Here is a 14339-nt window from a genome sequence, read left to right as displayed (position 1 = left end):
AAACGACATGAAGGCAACCCAAAGAAGACGTCGTTAGGTCGGAGAATTTGCTCGCCAATGTAGAAGAGGTCCCTTTCAAAGTCCAGTTTATCCTTATAAAGTATGCAGAAACGCTGCGCCGCAGTCCCCGTGTACGCACATCCAACACTTCACCTGTGTGCGTAAGTCTCGGGAGCCCTTAATTTATTGGATACACAAAGCGGCGGACAAGTATTTCACTCCGACGTAATTAATCTTTCGACCCATAACACCCGCTCGCAGCGGAGAAAAGGCTGCTCTTTCCCACTTCCCAACTTATTTCTGTCTGGGGGCAGCAGAGGCTCGTTTTCAACGCCAGAGGCAGGGCTCTCTTTTGCTTCAACTCCGATATGTGCAGGCCGTATCCCACTCTAATTGGCTGCGAACTTGACACTGTATTTTCTTCATAAGCCTATCACCAAAAAAAGGAAAAAAGAAAAAAAGAAAGTGGCATTGGGGAGAAGTTTGGTCACAATTACCTCAAATATGCTCCTTAAGGTCAGAAACAAAAGGCTGGTCTACCAAAACGCTATTTGCAATAGACCATGAAGCCAAACTGACAAGGGTAAGGTGATATGCAAAACATGTGACGAATTGCCAGAGTGTCTTGAATTGCAAACTCATTGGAACAGCTAATAAATAAACTCCAGCACTGCAATCAACAGGCAGGCGTTGAGGAAATTCTTATGAGACTCATAAATTAATCACTCTGATTTTCAGGGCTCCAAACAGAGATGTCGGCAAATTAATGAAAGGAATTATTCATAATATGTGTATCCTCAGAGTGTTCTTAATAAACATTGTTTTTGTAAGGATGGGGTAACAGTATTGCTTCGGGCCACTAATTATAAGGAGAAGTAAGGGAAGGTTAAGTAAGCTTGTTTCCCTAATTATCCCGCATCTTTCAGGGTTACGCACCCACGTGGCTCCCCAAAAACTCAAAGTAACGACGATGAGACCAAATACGTCCGCGTCGCGGCTTTATATGTTATAAAAGAGGACGGAATCATTTATCACGGCTGTTTAAATAGAAGCACACGCTGTTAGTTTTGGATAATGTAAAGACTTGTAATAATAAAGCAGAGCGATCATTTAGATTGTGCCACTCTGCATCTCCAGGTTCACTTATTTGCTGACATGCATTTAGAAGAAAAATGACATCACAGGAAATGCATTGCAACTAGCAGTTTGGGTTTGGACAAATTATTTAAATCATCAGACCCCCCCCCCCCCCCCCCACACACACACACACACACACACACACACAAAGCAATTATCATTAAAACAGCTGTAAAAACATTAAATAAATGTCTTTATTTTTTCCCACAATAGTTATTAATTTTAGTTACTTATTATTTCAATATAATGAAATCACTTTAGAATATGCAGTAAAAACATGCCATAGGTGAAGGAAGCTGCAGTGACTCTGAGTTGCCTGCAGTTTTGCAGCTATAATAATCAAGATGGATAAACAAGGCACAAGCACGGTTAGTCGTGGGTGAAGATTTTGGTGCACTTGTAGGTTTGTCTTAAAGCAACCACATGACTGCAGACAGCTGATGAGACAGCCAAAAGATCAAGGCTATTTACAGAAACTGGAATTTTTCTGCCCTGGAAGATAAGAGAGAGAGAAAAAATCAAATGCTGACAAATAAATATTAGCTCTATAATCATTTTATGGCTAAACTGAAATGTCTTTAATCTTATGTAAAATCAGTAAAACTGATGGTTCCTTTCAGGTTTTCAAGAAAAAAAGATAGGAAGGAGAATGAAGCAACACTAACTGACTCTTACAATAAAATATGAATTTCTCTAGCAATGTTCACTTTTTTTGGAGGCGGGGGGGACTTTAAGAATTGGGGTCAGCCTACCATCAGCAGTTATTACTTATGATTTGGATTCAGTCTGCAGTTAAATAATTTAGTAAGTCATGACATAGATGTGCCGAATGTAGGCTTTTTTAAACTGTGATACTGGACCTGAGAGACTGCTGTGGCTTCCACCTCTGCATGTTAGCGTGGCTGTGACCAGGCTGCAGATCCTGACCCATGTTAAATTCACCTGAAATATAAACAAAGCCAAGTACTGCTACTACTACTGAAATTTGCATGGGTGTGAAGTCACCCAGCGGCCTTATGAACTTATGTAAAACTCAATTCAGACTTTTTTGTGATTTTTACATTAATCTAAAAACTGATAGTATGGTTTTCCAGTATTGTTATATATATTAGCAGATCCACAGTACCCTTACTAAAGCAAAGAAGTGACTTAATGGACCATGCAAAGACGAAAGGGAGAATTAAATAGCAAAAACAGGAGGGAAAATGACTGTAAACAAGGTTGGTGGATTTTTTAAAAAAAAAAGTACAAATAAAGTAACTTACTTGTTAGAGAATAAGGGATGAGTGCTCCAGACATCATGCTTATTATTTTTTTCTTCTTGGCCTCCCTGGATGCTTTCCAGTTAATAAGAAACTCTCTGGTTAAGTCATTAATCTCCCTTCCATCAAGAGCCTCTATAAGAAATGTTTTAACCAAACAAACATTAAAAATAAAAACATAAAATGAACTATTGTGAATGTTTTGATTTTATCCTTAAGAGTGTTTCTTAAATTTAAGTCACAGCAAAATAATGAAAGCGTATTTTCAAATTAGAAGTGAACTGATGATTATTATTTTACCGAGGCTTGTGCACACGGTTATCAGGCGGTCTCTGTACTTTGGTTTTTTACACACAGGATTTCCACTCAAATCCATTAGAAACAGCTGAGGCCAGTGGCTGAACACGTCTTCTAGCTCCTGAAAATAAACACAGAGCAGGAAATCTGCTATAATCTGTTGTGTCTGAATCCCTAATTATTCTACTGGAAAAACTGTGTCTCTAAGGTAATTGTCTACACATCAAACAATAGCCCAGTTTGTTTAAAACAAATATAATGCAATCTTATGATTGCTATTCAGATGATCATTGAAAAAAAAGAAAGGTGTGAGTGAATGGTAATATGAAGTATAAGGGCCAATAGAAAGTGCATAAACAACACATCAGTCTGTTTTAATAAACAGTGTCGCCGGTGTCATGTAACTACAAGTTTTCTCCTGGGGCAGTGTGAGGCTGGCTCCTCCAGCGAGTAGCCTGCAGTTGTATGTTTATCTAAAGGCACATTAATCCAAGCCTGGAAATATGAATACTCTCTGGACACGCTCTGATTGTTCATTGCCTTCCTGTCTTGGCCAAAGCGCTTCCACTTTTCCAGCTTGAGCCGCAATCAGTTCAGAGGGGGACCCCTGAGCACCACGCGCTCCCAGGCTTTGATAAATGATCGTGTCAGGGCCGTCACTCAGAAGGCCCTCACTGAAGAGGAGCCCAGCGCCAAATTGCCCCCCACGCGGGGGCGTGGAGAACAGCAGAGGCTGAATGCTCACTGAGCTTGGCCGGCTCTCTCACTTCTACTAATGATGGGCCAGTTATGAACCTGTATTTGACCAGAGCTTCGATTCCCCCTGTCCTCTCTGCCCCGCGCACAGCTAACTGCCTCAGAAGATGCTCCCCATTTGTCACCCGGGCTGACTGCCTGTCATAATCTATTTTAAAAATCCATAATGTTTCCTCTGGACTCTGACCAAATGGTGCAGAAGAAAAAAATTGATCCTTTGGAGGGCTGTCTTTGCGCAATCGATAGTGGCAGACGGGTTGTATAAATTATAGGAGACATCTGCTAAAAAAAATGACACGTGTACAACAATTACCTGCATCAACGATCTCCAAAGAAAGTCCCCTGTTTTAAGAAGGTAGTAAAGTCAACTACAAAGTGCTTTCATTGCGTCATCCTGCTATTAAATGCCAATAAGAGAAAGAATTACACCCTTTCAAATAAAGCCATCAACTTTTTCAGTTAACAGATAAGTTTAAACAGAGATATCATTGCCATCATAGCGTCAGGGAGTCTAATAAATCTCATAAAGTGATACAGCGGGGGTTTGCGACATCAAATAGACGATTCCAAGGCAGAGAGGAAAAATCAACCTTCCAAGGAACGGGAGAAACTTGTGCTTGTTTGAAGCTGTCAGCGAGAAAATTCTCGGGGGAATGGTTCGCTGATTTGTTGAATAATTCTGACCCTGTGCGAGTCGTGGAGACTGGGAAGCTCTGGCGGGATTTGCAGGATTTAGTTCCTTACAACCCTGCTATCCATATCATTTCACACATCAGTGCAGAAAGCCATGGAACAATGTTAATGCTGACCTGATCAGGCATGCATAGTTGCTGTGAAGGGGTAGTATTTACTTTGACTTCACGTGCACTCGCTTTCTAATTGAGTCACACTGCAGCAGGAGCCTTGAATGACATCAAGTAAGTCCTGAAAACGTATATTTACCTCAATACTGCACAGCTTATTGTCTGCAGCAGAAAAATGCTGGAGCTCCTTCAGCACCGCCAGGTCTCTGATATCATCGATGTTGTTGTTATTAATATTCAGGACACACAGAGATTCCTGAACAAAGAATTTACAGAATTCATATTAATGTAAAGAAAAGAGTTCATGTTACAGTCAGTACAATGACAGACTACTACAAACAGATCCTGGACTATAACGTATATATGAAACATATTTTTTATGGTCAAATCAACTTGATATTAAACTACAGGTATTCAAATATGCAACACAACTTCCAAAGAAAAGGCAAAAATCATTTGCACCCACCCAAAGAAAATATCTGCAATACCATATATCAGAGCTTAAAGGAAGCAGTACTAGTTGGTCCAAACTACATTTACTTTTATCTCTTTATTCGCTTGTAAGCACTCTTAAGCATGTGGATATGTTGTCTTTACATATATATATGTGTGTGGTGCAGTTGCAAAATGTTCACCCTGGTTAGAAGTTTCACAATGGCTCATTTATAAAACGCTGGAACTCTTTAAATTTGCACAGCAATTTCTTTAATTTATCTAAACAAACAAGAAGCTGAGACTTCTGGTGTGTTTATCCATAGCATGGGCAGTAAACGAAGCAAACAGACTCAACTGATTTGTCAGACCAGAGGGAGCAACAGAGATCTCTTTGACATCATCAAACCCTGCACAATATTGCTCTTACACGGATCAGGGGAAATCTCAGATCTCTCTTTCACTGGATGTGATAACCTACACATGGGTTGACAGCCCACACACATCTTTGTGCATGAAAAGTGAATGTCAGACCTTCGTCTGGTCTTTCGATAGCTTAAAAACGTATAATGAATCAACCAAGGATAACTTAAGTTGTTTGGAAGTGTGGGGGATGTTTTTTTCTGATACTATTAGTGAGCCAAACAGAGTAAAAATAGGTCATACAGCGAGGGAGTCGAGAGTCCTGGGGTCAAAGAGCAACTTTTCCCCCGGTGTCAGTCTTTGATTCTCCACATGAAGCTCTTTGAGCTGATGGAGCTGCTCTAAGCCCTCCACCACAGCAATTCTGTTCCCCCCGAGATACCTGCAGAGCAGCGAAAATCACATACATGTTCAAACACACACCTCCCACTTCATATATTTATCACCAATCAGTTGAACTTTACTCACAGTTTAGAGAGGTTCTGCAGATTGTGCAGATTATCTATATGGGTTATGCTGTTGTTCTGCATATAGAGATGCGTGAGGTTGGAGGCAAAGCTGAGGTTGCCAATGTAAGTGATGTTATTATCATACAGGTAAAGAACGGTGAGGTTTGTACACATTGAAAGATCTCCCTTGAAAATCAAGAAAATTAGGCATTAAAATTAGTAAATTGAAAAACCAGAATTAAAGAAGTGTTAAAGATGCTGGTTACTTACAATATCTTCAATATTCTTGTTAGAAAAGTGGAGGTGGGTAAGTGTCTTGAGGTACTCTGGGAAGGAGAGGCCCCTTTTCTTTTTGAAGTGCTTTCTAGACTTAGCAATCAGATCTACGGTCAGATGTACCATGTTGGCTTGTCACAATCTCGGCTTCAGAGAGGATCCCTTTCAGCTTCAGCCAAGCATTCAGCCCACAGCAGTGACTATGGGTTGGCTGTGTCTAAAACATACAAATATTTCCTCTGAATATTTGCTGACAGAAAAGTATTCTTTTTACATTTGTAATAACCTTGTACAGAAATGTCAATGGTCTGAAACCTAATCACGTCATGGTTTGAAATAACTAATGGAAAATTATATGATTTTAGGTGACCACTGTGTTTTTATATAAGGCTTGTGTACTAAAATGACCTGACCGTGAGGTATACAATTATACTTTTTGAGTTTAATTTCCTCAGGTATTAAGCTTAGGTTGTATTAAGTATACAACTGTGTACGCGTGTAGTTAAAAGATAGTGTTGGGGAGAGGAGAGCAGAGTGATGTGACAGCAGGTCTCATCCACGCTTGATCTCAAGGCTTCAGGTCGGTGGTGTAAGGAAAACTAGACACTGATCGATAAGCTATAGACTAACTGAACTCAAACACTCCTGGGCCTGGGGTTTTCAGGGACTTGCGGACGGCGGTTTGTCACTGTCAAAGAAAATCCACGCTTATAGCAGTGCATACGGGCAGGGAGTAACACACTGAAGTGGATAAACTGCAAAGCAACAGTGAAAGGAAGGAATCGGGTCCTTTTTATGTTGTGTAGCTTCGCTAGCACAACAAATATAGCACCAATATTAGCCTCTTAACTACATCTAACACGAAGTTCTACGTTTCCGCTAAATATTCTTCAGGTGTAAAAATCAAATATGTAAATAGTTAACTGCATTCTCCTACCTTTCAACGCCGGCAACGGGGTTTAAAACGTATGCTATAGCTACACAGTTTTCAAGCTTGTTGGGCTTTTTTGTTTGAGATCGTGAACATGGTTTCTATGGAAACAACGGAAGTAGCGTCCGCGAGACACAACAGAATTCCACGGGTCACTGAAATTGGCGCAACACCAGCGAAGCGGAAGTAGGCTATTAAGTAGCTAACTGGGGGACCAGTGTACTGAAAAGTCCCGAACAGCTAACATGATAGTAAAACTTCCAGATTGAAAAAAGCTTTTTTTATGTTTTTATTTTAGGGGAAAGTCGGTAAACTTTAGATTTTGTCCATGACCTGGGTTTCCTGTGAAGGAGTGACTTGTCTCTGCTTCTGCAGCAGCCCTTGGTGGGGAGGAAGCGGGATCAATCCTTCTCACAGCACAACTGCTCTTTCCATCTCCTGATTAGTGTGGTCATTAGATCTATACCGCCTATTGGACAACAGCAGGCTTTTAACTATCTGTCAAAGCAGTGCCATATACATTAAAAACGCTTCTTAAACCATTTTATTTTACGATGTTTCTTTTTCACAGTCATGCAAGCAGAAACCTTTTTGTACTAACGGGAACATACTTCAGAATTAGAAATCTGTTGAAAAGGATCGTTAAATTTTTTTTGGCTGCCCACAATTTGACTTGATTAGAATTTACATAAATGTTCTTATTGCAGCTTTAGTCATGCATACAAATGTCCATCTGGTGATAATCACAATATTTACATATCCAACAAGTTCAACATGTTTCTTAAATCATGAAAGACCAAACATTAGGTTAAACTATTTTAGAAGTGCATACTTTAAATACCTCCTCAGCACTGACAGTCAGCTATGTAATACATTTAAATATTTGACAAAAATACAAACTAGTCAGTAGACTGAGTGCAAAAACCTTACTCAATGATTTCATATTCCTAAACTTCATCAAATCTAATCTAATAAGTTCCATCTTCGTAAACCAGTACACCAAAAGTTCTGTTTTAAGACACCGGTTAAATCATGGTTAAGTAAAATCATTATAGCAAGTGGTGCCAAAGCTCATGCTTATGAGAAAAAACAGGCACCTCCACTCTCCCACTGGGATTCTCTCCTCTGCAATACATGACATCAAAAATATACATGTAGCCATTACAATACCATAGAAAAAGACATCACACAACCCCAGGCCAAAGGAACAGAAAAAAAAAGGGAAAAGAAAGAAAGGCAGACTCGGCGAGTGTCTGCTTCGATGGAGAGCAGGCGCGTCGGGTGAATGGGCCCCAGTGTGCACGGCTTCTGTTTCTGCCCTGCATCACTGCCACACCACAACCTGACGAGCTGGCCGCTCTGCCACAGCGTACCACCGAGGGCCAAACTGTGCTGGAGCAACTCCGCAGAGACATCCCACGCATGGCAGTCGATTCCCACTGAGCCTAAGCAGAAGCTGTAGTTTGTTGTTCCATTATGTAATGCTATGACAGGCTACACCACTTGAATGACTGACTGGTGCTAGGTTAGACTGAGCGTTAAATGTGACCACACCGATGTGTTATTTAAATGTTGTGCTGAATCAGGGCTATGTGCGAAAAGATGCCGCCGTGCCCTGGGCATTGAGAATATAATATTATGCATTAAAGAGTAAACATTTGGACAGCAGTGTACATCTAATCCACCTTCCACTGAAACCGATCACTGTCCCAGCTACACTTTGCCTTATATAAAACAAAGAAAGAAAGAAAGAAAGAAACAAACAAACAAACAAAAAAGCACAAAATGCTGCTTTTTTAAGTTTTATTTTTTTGCACGTGTCTTCTAATTCTTACCTACATGAAGGAAAAATGAATAGAAAAGCACTCCCAAGAGAAATAACAGATGATGCTACTCTTAGCAGTTAAACATACACCATGAATCAGTAAGCACCGGGCATGCACAAGAACACATTTCCAGGTGTAATTCAAATGGCCTTGTGGCTGAGGTTTAATTGCCAGACGTGTTGATTTGATTGAAGAGTTTGTCCTTAATGACTTGAGACATCAGACCATGAATCGCTTCTATGGTTGTCTTGCAGCTAAAATAAACCACAGAGAGAAATGAAGATCAGCATTTAATCCAGGGGGGAAAAAAAGAAAAGGAAAACAGATGCAGCATAAAGGGATATGACATTTAAAGTGGTGTCAGCAGACTTTTTAAACGTAACGTTGCTGTTTGTAGATATTCGTAGTGGGTGTATGTATCAGATATCACTGAAACTAAAGCTACTTTCGGCTGCACTCGTATTCACGAGGGGTTGCCACAGCAGGTAGCTCGCCGTGTGTGATTTGGCCTTCCTGTGTCTTATCCTGAAACCGAGGATGTTTAGCTTGACAGGTGAACATTTAAACCACTACATTATAGAGCCACTAAAAGATAAAACTGAAACCACTATCAACATTATTTGCCCTGATGAAACACGTTTTTTAAATTAATGTGGATATAGTACAAGTGTAGCATTTATTTCATTGTTTAGTTTAAATATTTAATAATAAAAAAGTGGAAAAAAATTTTTTTCAGCAGAACTTTGTTTTTAAAAAATACTTATTCTAACATATTCTACATGTATTTAAATTACGTATTTAAACAGTTATAACCTATTATTGTAATGTGCATAACAAATTCATAATATGATATAATATGATTTATAAACGTGATACTTAGACTATATGTCCTAATATGCCTCTATGTTGTCAATACAAACAATTGCTGAAAGAAACTGTTTTAAATCTCTCTATATAGCATCATTATCACCTTCAGATCAATCTATTGACCCTGAAGGAGAGGTCAGAGGTCAAATATGACATGATATTTTAAATCTTTATATGGTGCTTTTTATACCACACTTGTAAGAATCATAGTTTCTAAGTTATAAGGCTTTTTGTCAATTTTCAGGCAATAAATCATTAAGTTGACCTTGAAGGCCTGAGTGGATGTAAGGCAAATCTTAACGGATTGTTAACATGATGCCACCTTACACCCCAACAAAGTTTATCTAAATGAATTCAAACATTTTGAAGCTGTTTGCACACAGAAAGAATGACACACACGAAAATGCTCCCAAAAACATGACCACCTTGGCGGAGTTCATAAAGAGATTACTGAGCTGGATTCTATTAGAAACTAAATCAAGAAATTTGAAATAGCCAAATGGGGTCAGTTTGCATAATAACTGATTAAAAAGTATCTTAAAGCACAGAATTATTACTGCTAAGCAACACTGGTCTGATTAAGAAACAAATTTTAGATTAATTTAGCAACAAACACAAAAATAAACTACTGTCCTTAACACCTAATCAATGCCAGATTTTAAAAAGACTGACATTTAATTTGAGGATGTGATAAAAATACTGCTCGAAATAAAAGAAAACAAGCCAGTTATAAGGTCAGTGGAAAAAATAATATATATCACACAAGTAGAAAATATGATTACATAATTGAAAGCAACACCACTGACCACTTTATTCATCTAGTGGGATATTATTTATACATTTACAGTCATATTATATCATACTTAAGTTACAGTGCCCAAAATAAATTAAGCTGACATTTAATTTTACTAAAGCATTCTATCGAAAATAAAACCCACCTGTCTCGTGTTGCTTTGGCCAGTTTGTCCTCAGACTTTCTGTCGTGTGTGTCTAATCCGAGCATGAAGCAGCCTCTGCCCAGCTGGGCCTCCGACTGCTCCAGCTTCTCTGACAGGTCGAACACCTGGCCCGTGGTGTAGTCCGAGTTCTGACCATGCAACACACAAACACACAGAAACTGACTCATGCACAATTTGCCACTAAAAGCTTGATAACAGATTGTCCTTTTTTTTTTTTTCTTTTTTTGCAGAATGGCAACAAATATGTCTAAAAAGCCAGAGGAACACTTTATGGGTTGTGGTGAATGAAAAGAAGTCAGTGAAAGGTTTGCTTAAGGTGAGGCCGTGTTTATGGTAGAAAAGGTAATTAAAACACAATGACAAGGGAGGCCCCTGGCTGGGGTGACAGTGTAGCAACTGACAAAGCCCGTCACCCATAAAGCAGCCTGTTCTTGACATCTAGTCAATTCATCTTCATCCAAAATGCCAAAAAGCCAACTGTTTGGACAAGCCTGATGCCTATTTAGACTGTTTAGTCAAGCTCAGGACAGAGTTCCTGCATCCACAATGCAAATTTACATGAGGGGCGAACGAACAGCAAGGGGGAAAAGGAGCATCATGGAGTCGGCTCCAGCTTTAATACTTATCTCCATTGTGAAAAAAGTTCACGTACAGCTTATTACTAAAATCAACAAACACGGACGCTTAGCTAATAAGCAGCAATAAATCATGACATCACAAGCTGGTGACCACATGTCTAAATGAGTTATAGAGTAATAATTAACCATAAATCAAAATGTCAAACAAATAGCAAACATTTTGATTTTTGAAATGCCCTACATACCGTGAGGAGACTTGAAGAACTTAAGGTATTAACCCAATATTTATTCCAAAGGAGTTCCAGGAGCTTTCTATCGAGGGAGGACTTAAAGTAAGTCACCTCCAAGGCGTAATACCTAAAAAGGAGAGACACAGAGAAAAAAGAAGCGCATATGCAAGTACTGAAAATAAAGTAAACAGTGAAAAATGTGTGATATGGTACATGCTACACAAGTATTTGATCCGGTACAATACTGTAGCAAATATAAATACTCACTGTTTACAGTGTACACCAAAGTCTTCAATCTTGTTCAGGGGGATAGTCTGATATTCTGAGGGTCCCTCATCAGGGGGTTTGTAACCCTAAAAATCCAAAAAGGAAATACTAAGTACTTACTACAGTAATAAGGAATTAAGAATACAGAGTGACTGAAATTTTTTTTATGAATATATTCTTAACAAATACACAACAATAAAATCAGTATATAAAAACGTCTCAAATAATCAAATACAGCTATGCACAAGAAGAATAAAAAAGCAGATATTTTGTGATTTTACTAAAGACCAAAGAGGACTGCTGCTAAAGTCTTTGCTTTACCTTCGGGTAGGTTCTGAAGGCACCGAGGTTGACTTTCCCTGCAGAAATAGTCCGAGTGGGATCAATCTATAGGAAGCAAGATACAGTAGAACAGGAAAACAGAGTCAGGGGTTACACAAACCTCTGGGGACTACTCAAATGTGGCCACCAGGAGCCTTTTTACTGGGGCTGTCAGTGTGCTGAAAATACACACTTAATTACATGACGCCCCTGGCATTTAAGCGCCGCTAAACCAAATGAAGCGTAAATAGCATATGTGGTTGTAATAGCAAAATATTCATCAGTACTACGTGCAAATCTACAACTCATCCATCAGTAATCTTCCCCCCTTCTCAGTTACACCCACATTAATGGGATGTGGGATATGGGATAAGCTCCATTTGAAAAGTGGGAAAATAGAAGTCCCAGTTAAAAAAAAAACAAAAAGCCATTAGCTTCAAAATAAAACTGGTTACTATTTCCCATCTTACCACAACAGCCACAAAAGGCTCCTGAAACTGTTGGTTGAGCATCTGGGTGCTGACATCTATGCCTGAGAGCCAGCATCCATAGCCTGGGTGACTGTGGTACCAGCCTATCGCATTCTCCAGCCGGCCAACCTGAGGAATTATAGATAATATAAAATCTTATATTCTTTAGGGCAGTGTAAGATGTCAGTAACATGATTGTATTTGACACAGTTTGCAGTTTTTATCCTTATCTAAAGTAGCATTTTCCTATCTTTCTTTTTTCTTTTAAGAAAAAATATCTCCACATTCGTGTAGTCACTTGAATTCATTAGAGTATTGGATAGTGTCTGTTAAACAGGGACTGGAGAAACCTCATTACATAGTACAATTTACACAAAATTTTACAATAATTCCTAGATAATATAAAAGAGTGCAAATCATATTAACCTTATAATATATTCATACTGTATTCCTGCTTCTTGGGTTGCAACATTAACTACAATAAAGTGCTTGAAAATAGGTTAGAGGTAAGTAATCGTATACTCAGCATGGGAAAAGGCAGACAAATGTGGTTATCAGAATATTAATACTATCAAAAGACAGTAATGCTTCAAATAATCCCTTTATAGTTTGTAAAAATCTTATTGATATTAAGTTAAAACTTTTCTAAAGCAGCTGAAACACTCTTCCTTAAGTAAAAAAAAAAAATGGTTGTAAGCCAGTGACATTCACAGAAAGTATTAAGTTAATGTCTCAGATGAAATCAAGTCTGATTTTATTTAGGCTATAGTTCGGTTCCTTCTTTCTAAGTCATAACTCAAACACGATGCTCTTTATGTGCGTGGAAGTCAATGTCCCACCTGTTTGGCATTTTCAATATAGGCAGCCATGTATTCATAGGCCGCCGCCTGGGCGTTAACTCTGGTCTCTGTGCCCTCCACGGGCAAAGCAAAGCTGTCCATGATGATCATGGTTTCACCGTCCACCTTTCCCAGCATGAGGCCCATCACCTCCAGGTTTCCTCCAGACCTGGCATGCATTACCATCTTCAACAGGGCCAAAGCTGAGATTTTGCAGTACTTGAAGTAGTGGTGACTAAAAGGTGAACAATGACAAATGTATTTGTATTGATGTTAGATAATATTAAGCAGTGCGTATATTGTAGATACACATCCAGTTTGCTGTACTGCTACTAACATAAAGACCGGATTGCTAGTTTGTAGCTAAGCTACCACTAATGTTCCAACAATAAACTACCAACGAACACCATTTAATACGAATACGGCAGCTCAGCAATCACCTAAATACTTAGACAGAAACCTAAATACCACAATGTCGTTTTGCACCCACTCTTTCGTCCATGGCTTCGCAGCGAGGATTTCTTGTTGTTGCTTTTTGTCATATTTGTAAATTTCATCAATGCTCTGAACTTCCTGCATGCTGTTAGACAGCTCCCATGTTTTCTGAGCCGTATTGCTCCCCGCCATGTTAATAATGTATCCAAGCAAAACCCGAGCCGTAAAAAAACCCCGATTTTTTCTTTAAATAAGGGAAGAAGTGCTGTATTTCTCCCCCAAAGATTTTGATATCGTTTTAGGAGCTGATAGCCACTCGCTCAAGGAGCCATGACAGTGAGCGATACCAACGCAACAAAGTGAAATCGACGGGGACGTTCGTCTTCATATTACACATATTTACCACTGATGTGTTTATTTGTTATATACCATCTCTTAACACTACAACGCAATGATATATGGTGATATTACATTCATTAATCATATTTGTATCTTATTTATTACTCTTATTAGAATATATTTACCCCTGTGACGGAAGCCATGGTTTAGTCCTGCGACGACTTCAAACTAACCGCTGGGGACGCACTGACATCTAGCGGCGCTTTTTAGAAAGGTACCTACATCTATTTGTCAGGGCTTTTTTCTTAGAGCCTCGGCACCGTACTTATACTGGGAGCTGAAGTATTTAATGAGTCAAAAAAACTGAAGCTAATATTCAATAATTAGGCAATACTATTCTGGAGGAAGGCCGTAGCTAGTAAGTTAAAGGGCTACTAATTAG

General features: G+C 39.1%; 2 protein-coding genes across 3 annotated transcripts; both read right to left on the bottom strand.

Annotated features, from left to right (window-relative positions):
• Positions 1–1309: 1309 nt before the first annotated feature.
• ppp1r42 (protein phosphatase 1, regulatory subunit 42) lies at positions 1310–7022 on the bottom strand. Of its 2 annotated transcripts, XM_084939251.1 has the most exons (9): positions 6773–7020; positions 5830–6052; positions 5579–5745; positions 5354–5492; positions 4395–4511; positions 2700–2817; positions 2403–2534; positions 1998–2079; positions 1310–1629 (listed from the first exon to the last, which is right to left on the bottom strand). In XM_084939251.1, the coding sequence occupies exons 2-9, from the start codon at positions 5959–5961 to the stop codon at positions 1605–1607; spliced, it is 912 nt and encodes a 303-aa protein (XP_084795377.1). In that variant the 5' UTR covers positions 5962–6052; positions 6773–7020; the 3' UTR covers positions 1310–1604. The 2 variants fall into 2 exon arrangements, with proteins under 2 accessions (XP_084795377.1, XP_084795378.1); XM_084939252.1 differs by lacking the exon at positions 1998–2079 and having other exon boundaries at positions 6773–7022.
• A 1527-nt stretch (positions 7023–8549) lies between these two features.
• cops5 (COP9 signalosome subunit 5) lies at positions 8550–13910 on the bottom strand. Its single transcript, XM_084939250.1, has 8 exons — positions 13614–13910; positions 13124–13358; positions 12285–12413; positions 11815–11880; positions 11494–11579; positions 11242–11353; positions 10398–10546; positions 8550–8846 (listed from the first exon to the last, which is right to left on the bottom strand). Exons 1-8 carry the CDS (start codon positions 13748–13750, stop codon positions 8756–8758), a joined length of 1005 nt encoding a protein of 334 aa, XP_084795376.1. The 5' UTR covers positions 13751–13910; the 3' UTR covers positions 8550–8755.
• Between the last annotated feature and the right edge of the window lie 429 nt (positions 13911–14339).

The sequence above is a fragment of the Perissodus microlepis genome, chromosome 9, assembly GCF_051167445.1.
Source record: "Perissodus microlepis isolate ML-2025 ecotype Zambia chromosome 9, ASM5116744v1, whole genome shotgun sequence".
Lineage (NCBI taxonomy): Eukaryota > Metazoa > Chordata > Actinopteri > Cichliformes > Cichlidae > Perissodus > Perissodus microlepis.
The sequence above is the reverse complement of the archived record's forward strand: the minus strand, read 5'-3'. Positions and strand labels throughout refer to the sequence as shown.

Bases quoted from the DNA above. Each gene is read 5' to 3' on its own strand.
- ppp1r42 (XM_084939251.1), bottom strand. From the start codon at position 5,961: ATGGTACATCTGACCGTAGATCTGATTGCTAAGTCTAGAAAGCACTTC. The intron at 2,818-4,394 runs GTAAATATACGT...GTTTATTTTCAG, and splicing joins ATAAGCTGTGCAGTATTGAG to GAGCTAGAAGACGTGTTCAG. The intron at 2,535-2,699 runs GTAAAATAATAA...CATTTCTTATAG, and splicing joins AACCGTGTGCACAAGCCTCG to AGGCTCTTGATGGAAGGGAG.
- cops5 (XM_084939250.1), bottom strand. From the start codon at position 13,750: ATGGCGGGGAGCAATACGGCTCAGAAAACATGGGAGCTGTCTAACAGC. The intron at 11,354-11,493 runs GTGAGTATTTAT...TCTCCTTTTTAG, and splicing joins TTTGGTGTACACTGTAAACA to GTATTACGCCTTGGAGGTGA. The intron at 10,547-11,241 runs GTATGTAGGGCA...TTGCATGGTCAG, and splicing joins GTTCTTCAAGTCTCCTCACG to AACTCGGACTACACCACGGG.